The following is a 6,846-nucleotide window of genomic DNA, read 5'->3' as shown; positions in this document are numbered from 1 at the left end:
CTTCGGCCCCTTCGCGCCGCGCCCAGGGCGCACAGCCACCTCGCCCGGAGCGGGTCGGAGAAAGAGCCTTACTCCTGGAGGCTCCCGGGCTTCGGCTCCTCCCGCAAGGTCTGGGCTGGTCTGAGCCCGCTTCAGGTTTCGCTTTCCGGCGATCATAAATAGCTTGGTGTTTGTAAACAGGCGCTGGGGGCACATTCCCAGCACTCAGCTCATTGTTCCCTCCCTTCCTCTCTCACTTTGCGCAGGACTTCGGGGCTGGGCTGGGGGCTGCCAGAGTGAGGAGGTGGGGGCGTCCAGACCCAAAGTGACAAAATGCAAGCATTTCCTTTCCTTCGGCCGGGCGTCCACCTTTGACAGCGGAAAAACTCTAAGCTGGGTCTGCAGAAAGCCCAAGCTACCTCCACCCCACGTTCTCAGGACTCCTTAGCAGAGCCTTTCCCAGTCCCTCTTAGGCTTCTCTCTTCTTCTCTTTGCTCCGGGTTTGACTTTTCTCCTCGGGGGGTGCTAGTTTTGAGGATTCAGTACTTTGCGCTTCATCGCTCTCCCCCGAAAAATACTGGCAGACCCCAATAATTTCGAGGAAAGTCTTGAAGTCTATGCGCGGAACCCTGTGCAAAATAACTCCCGCTGTTGCCTGCCCCGCTTTTATTCCCAATTTATTTCAAGTGCGTCCGCTTTGGGGAGAGAGTCTGGAGGGGGAGGAAGAGGAAAAAAATACGAAAAATAAGGCCGGTGGCCGGGAGCTGCTGCCTGCCTTAGTGTGCGTTTGCCCTGGATGTGTGGTGTTTGTGCCTGGGCGTGCGATTTAATGGAGCGCCTTTCTGCCTCATCCAGTGCGGCCAGAGCTCGCTTCTCGCACCCACCCCTGCCGAGGAGCCTACTTGCTGCAGCCCAATGCATTGTGTAAGACGCGACCTGTTATGGCCACCACTACTTCCGGGTTCTAGCATTCTGGTCGGAATCCACCTCTCCGCCTGTGCAACACACACTTTACACACGCACGGGGACTGCAAGCGGGCAGCATCGATCGTGGCTCCTTTAAGACAAACTCAGACAGACATTTTTTTTAACCCTCCTTCTCTAGTCTCCCTCCAGTGCAGCAGTTGCAAAGAGGGAGAGAGAGAGAGAGAAAGAGAAAGAGAGAGCGAGAGAAGAGAGAAACTGATTAGGAATTAGGACTGATTCAAGGGAAGCAAGCGCTAGGGCTTTGTGCATTTGAATATTAACATTTGAGGTGTTCTGACCAGAAGAAGACAGAGCGGATGATCATTCATTCACCACGTTGACAACCTCGCCTGTGATTGACAGCTGGAGTGGCAGAAAGCCATGAGATTTGGTAGTTGGGTCTGAGGGGCGCTCTTTTTTTTTTTTTTTTTTAACTGATTTTTTGGGGGGAGAGAAGATCTGCTCCTTTTTTCTTTCTTTCTTTCTTCTTTCTTCTTCTTCTTCTTTTTTTTTTTTTCTTTTGCCCCCGCTGCTGTCTTGGAAACGGAGCGCTTTTATGTTCAGTGACTCGGGTGCTTTGCTTCAGGTCCGGTAGACCGAAGATCTGGGACCAGTAGTTCACATTGCTGGAGACGTTAAGGAATTTTTCGTCGTGCTTGTTTCTTTTTTCTTTCTTTTTTTTTTCCCGGGGAGTTTGCATATTTGTTTCTTTTCACACTGGCCTTAAAGAGGATATATTAGAAGTTGAAGTAGGAAGGGAGCCAGAGAGGCCGATGGCGCAAAGGGTACGTATTTAAAAACAATTGTGGAACTAAAATGTAAGATTAAATTGAAACGTGGCTGAAAGACACTGCTAAAAAGTTTCCTTTTTCTTTCTTTTTAAATGAGGCTCCTAAAGCCGTGGCCTAAAGTGAGAGGGTTTATTCAATGCACTAGTAGACTTATGTATGTTGCTTGTAACTGTTAATTCAAGTAATCAAGTTTTCTGTAGATTTTTACCCAACAGCTATATAAATAAAAATACAAGCTCTTGAGCAGTCATCTGTTTTTAAAAAACAAACAGATACACAAGTCTGCAATTTGAATATTCAGGGATCAAAAGTTTAAAGTTATTTTTAAACTAAAATAAGCAGTTGGAAACTTCTGATATGTTATTGATTATGCTCATCTTTAATATCATTAAAAGTATTTCACTTTTAAAAGCAAATAACAGTCATAGTGTAGTGGGGGTTTTGGTTGGAAAAACATTCATCTGTTAAAACTAATTTTAATTTGCATGGACTTTTATGAAAGGAATACTTTGCAAGTTTTTCTTAGATAAGCCCTGTTCTAATTGGATACTAAGCACACAGCTACTTATTTTTAAAATGCAATACTAATTTCCCCAATATTCCTATTTGAATGGAAATGCAGTGAGAGTAAAGTGAGACAATGACAACCCAACTGAGGTAGTTTCTTAAAAGAAAGGGGGTCTACAAAAAGCCTTCCTTGCATAATTTGTGTCCTGGCCCTCAAAGCCCTGTTTGCAAAAGAAAGTTACTAGGCTGACACATTTTTCTTTACTCCTTTGGTTCAGGCAAATGTCAGCGTTCTTCCAAACTCTTTTCACACCTCTGGCTTTAAGGAGATGAAAGTGGCAATTCCTCTTTTCTTTGAAAATCATTTCACTCTCAGCACCTCCAAATCTTGGGAAAAGAACTTGCCTAAAATGAAGCAGTTAGGAAAACCTAAACAGCTAAATTTAGCACATACACATAAAAAATGCCAATTAATATGAAAGTAGTTTTCCTAGAAGAATAAGATGGCATTGTATGTGCATTTGCTTTTGAATTTGCTTTAAACCTAATGAATAACATTTGCCAAGTTGACTTTTAGTCCAAGGAGAAAGTTTGTAAGAGTTTCTTTTTTCTTTTTTTTTTTTTTAACAATATTAACTATTTCAACTATAGATTTCCTTTAACTTTGAGGGGAAATTGCCCAAATCTAAATTCAGTTGTAAGGTACAGGAAAAACTACCCTAACTTGAGTTTCACATGTAAGGGGATCAGATCGTTTTGTATAATTTAGCAGAGTTTGTCTTGGAAAGCGAAGGAAATGCAGTGTCTTGCAGGACTGCCCAACCCCACGCTGGCAGGGAAATAAAATGAGAAGCCTGTCTGTATTCACGTGCTTGGCGTAGCTGTTCCCATCATAACTTTAAAAAAAAAAAAATCCCCCTGATGTGAAGGGGCTGTGAAACTAGGCGGGTTTGCTGCACTGTCCTGGCACGTTTTATTATTGTGATTTTCAATTTCCTCCTCCAGAGACAAGCACGCTTTACCTTCCACCCTCCGGGAGAATGCCTCTCTGTCTTTCCTTCTTTCTTCCTTCCTTCCTTGCCAAAGGATTCTGAATTTCTAAACTAGTTGATAGGGACACAAGTTAGGGCAAGAACCTTCATCTCAAAGAAGTCTTACAGAGAATCCTAGAATTTTTACTTTAAAAATTATTTTTAAAACAGAAATCTCAACTTTAAAGATGCAAGGCCACCGAATTCCGGGTTGAAGGATCCAGCTGGACTGACTTTATCTAAGCTCGCTCGGAGCCTTGCCTGCCGTGCCCCTGCTTGGCCTTCTGAACCTTCTTTCTCTCCTGTTTGTCATGCAGTACGACGATCTACCCCATTACGGGGGCATGGATGGAGTAGGCATCCCTTCCACGATGTATGGGGACCCGCATGCAGCCAGGTCCATGCAGCCGGTCCACCATCTGAACCACGGGCCTCCTCTGCACTCTCATCAGTACCCGCACACAGCTCACACCAACGCCATGGCCCCCAGCATGGGCTCCTCCGTCAATGACGCTTTAAAGAGAGATAAAGATGCCATTTATGGGTAGGTACAATGGGCAAGCAGTTAAGTAGTTGAGACTCGATGCTTCCACTCTTTCCCTGTGCCCTTGGTAACTGGAAGGTTAGAGCTTTCTGGATTGGAGGTATAGAGCTGGTGACTATTCATTCGCATTTCATGAAAAATTTGGGGAGGCGGCCTGCGGTCATCGACGCCCCGTATCTCCACGGGTGCTCGGTGCAGGCTCAGCGTCCGGCTCCAACGCCGTGATGGCTGCAAAGGGGCCCCACTGCCGGAGAAGTTGCCTAAAGGTTCTTCATCCCCTCTCAGACTCAAGCTCAGCGGGTCGGAGTCCTCCCTCGCTCGACTTCACTTGGAGAGCGTTAGGGGTTTCTAAATGTAGGCGCCTTTGTGTTGGAATGAAACTTTTAGTTTAAGGGAAAATCTTTTAAGCCACCGATTGTTCTGACATGCTAAGTTTACTCAGCAACCGTATGCTGGCTCTGCCAGCGCACAATAAAGTCAAGGGAGGACAGTTGCAGGTCAGGCAAAGGGGAGCATGTTTTGCATTTAGGAGGTTTGACCACTGAAGTCAAGGAGAGGGTCTCGCTCTGAATTGTTTCAGACATAAGAAACTTCTAGACGTTTTAGTACTTTGTGTTTAAAGGTGAAACCTGCAGAATTGAGCAAGAAGTAAATGCGGGGTGCTCTTCGCTGAAGGCTTACTGGCCGCGGCTTACACAGGGTCTTCGGCCATCTGATAAACCCTGCACTAGTAAAAAATCCTTTTGAAAGTCACTTGTGCCTACTGTGTGCTGATGAATTTGGGGACCCTTTTTTTACTTTAAGCAACTTTTATTTTAATTAATTTATATATATTTTTTAAAAAATCATGCAACGCTGACCCTCCCCGCTGGGGGAAAAATATCTTTCTGCTTTATTTTCTGGTCCCTTGTGCTTTGGGTTTGTTTAAATCCCAGCATTCTCTTCGTTGCGTTAAGTGCAAATGGCTCTTGGATAGAACATTTGGGGAAGCTTTGAAAAGGACCCCAAACTGTTAAATTCCCAGCTGGGCTGTGAGACCTAATAAAAGACTTGAGACACCTCCTTGGGCATTAGAAGAAGCATTTTTTTTTTCTCTCTTTTTTTTATGGGCTAAGACAAGCGACCTCTCGGCCCTTCACAATACTAGCTGCTTTGCCACTCCGCAGAGACAAAATGAAAGGCTTTACCGCAGGATCATTTGATGGAACTTTCTTTGGGGGGCGGTGGGGGGTATCGCGAAGGGAGGGGAGTGTTCAGAGAGACGAGGAGGGGCCTCCGGCTCTCCAAGGGCCGTGGGGTAGGGATCAGTTAGGTGCAGCCCCGTGACAGTCGGTCCCGCAGCCACAGAGGTCCTTGCCCCAAGTTAGCTGAGCGCCTGCTACCGACATCCCCCGAGCCTTGGGCTTCGCGCGCGGCCGCCTTGGAGGAACCTACAAGAAGGAGCTTTCCCACCCCTCCCCCGCGCCCAGCGCCTTTCACCTCCACCAGGTCCTGGACGTGCTGCGGAGGGACGAGGGTTTGTCGGGGTGGGAAACTTAATTCAAAATGGCTGCTGGAACCGCTTGGGTTTTATTCGTAGCAAATGTTGCCAATTTCTCCGGCCAGATATGCTGAACCGATCCTCAGATACGGTCCATGGCTCAGGGCCTTCGACTTCAGAGCCCTAGGAGGAAGGGGAGGTGAGCAGTCACCTGGGCGGGGGGTGGTGGGGAGGAAAAGGGGAAAAAGTAGATGACAAAATCAGGGAGGGGGTCTCTGCCTCGAGCTCCTCCGGCAGTTTTTCTTGGGCTCCTTTTTCACTGATTAGGGACTAACCATTGTGTTGTTTGTGACTGTTGTATTTTCTTGCAGACACCCCCTCTTCCCTCTCTTAGCACTGATTTTTGAGAAATGTGAATTAGCTACTTGTACCCCCCGCGAGCCGGGGGTGGCGGGCGGGGACGTCTGCTCGTCAGAGTCATTCAATGAAGATATAGCCGTGTTCGCCAAACAGGTCAGCAAAATAAATGTTAAAAAAAAAAAAAGTAAAAGAAACCAAAAGGAACATATAACCCCTGAACACATACAGCCAGTACATTTTCAAAAGTAGCCAGCAAATAGTCGACCCTAAGCCATGCGATTGCATCCTCTGTGATTTTCCTCCTATACGAGTGTGTGTTTGCGGGTAACTTGAAATTACCCATCTTCACACCTATTCACCATCCATAAACTAACGCAGAAAACTCACTCTGTGAAATAAAATCAGGAGCATCACGCGATGTAGGGGCTTTGGGCTTGGCGAGCTGAGCAGCGTCCCCAAGCAGTGTAGTTGAGTAGAAATAAGACTGAGCTCTGGGCTTGTTTTCGGCTTATTTGATTCACATTGAAGTGTTTCTGCGCGCGGGACGAACTAGAGTCACCGAGTCCCTCCCGGAGGTTACATCCTGCCCCCGACAGGGTAATGAGGCAAGAAACTAGGAAGGTGACCAGATTTCAATTTTTTTTTCTTTCTCCCCCCCCCACCCCAATCCCTCCTTCTCTCCTCTCCTTCTCACTTGCATCTAGATTCGCGCAGAAAAACCTCTATTTTCCTCTAATCCAGAACTGGATAACTTGGTAAGAGATGACCCTTTCCTCCCCTCACCACCCCCATCGCAGCCCAGCCCTTCAGCTTTGCTTTGAGAGTCCTGAGGTTTCTAGACTGGTCTTTCCCTTAGCTGCAAGTAGGCTGCAAACGTTTTCCATCCACGAATAAGTGGTTGGGGACAAGGTCCCGGGGAAATAAATTCATCTCGAGAGGGCCTGGGCGAGCCGGCTCAGGGAAACGCGAGCTTTTGTTTTTTATGACAGCACGGCTGTGCAACTCTAATCAGCGCGGGGATTTATCTCCGGGCCTGTCAGCGTGTGTGCTTAAACTTTGCGGACTTCCCAGCCCTCAAAGTCTTGTCACGAGGGCAGCGACCGGAGCAAAAGCCCCCCAAACCACCAGTTTGCCCAAGAGGTGTACAGAAGGCAGCAGAAAGTTTGCAATGTGAAAAGCTACGATTTG

General features: G+C 46.9%; 1 protein-coding gene across 6 annotated transcripts in view; it reads left to right on the top strand.

Moving 5' to 3' along the window:
* Window positions 1–959: 959 nt before the first annotated feature.
* The window catches only part of Meis1 (Meis homeobox 1), a 137,019-nt gene continuing 131,132 nt past the window's right edge, over window positions 960–6,846 (top strand). Inside the window, exons 1-4 of one of the 6 annotated variants that reach the window (XM_048804210.1) lie at window positions 960–1,730; window positions 3,592–3,818; window positions 5,670–5,811; window positions 6,363–6,413. In XM_048804210.1, the coding sequence (XP_048660167.1) occupies window positions 1,719–1,730; window positions 3,592–3,818; window positions 5,670–5,811; window positions 6,363–6,413 (432 nt within the window). In that variant the 5' untranslated portion in view covers window positions 960–1,718. Of the gene's footprint in view, window positions 1,731–3,591; window positions 3,819–5,397; window positions 5,498–5,669; window positions 5,812–6,362; window positions 6,414–6,846 lie in introns of those variants that run through there. The other 5 variants (XM_048804207.1, XM_015479597.2, XM_015479596.2 and 2 more) reach the window with 5 other exon arrangements.

This window comes from Marmota marmota, unplaced genomic scaffold, assembly GCF_001458135.2.
Source record: "Marmota marmota marmota unplaced genomic scaffold, marMar, whole genome shotgun sequence".
In the NCBI taxonomy this organism is placed as follows: Eukaryota; Metazoa; Chordata; class Mammalia; order Rodentia; family Sciuridae; genus Marmota; species Marmota marmota.
The sequence above is the reverse complement of the archived record's forward strand: the minus strand, read 5'-3'. Positions and strand labels throughout refer to the sequence as shown.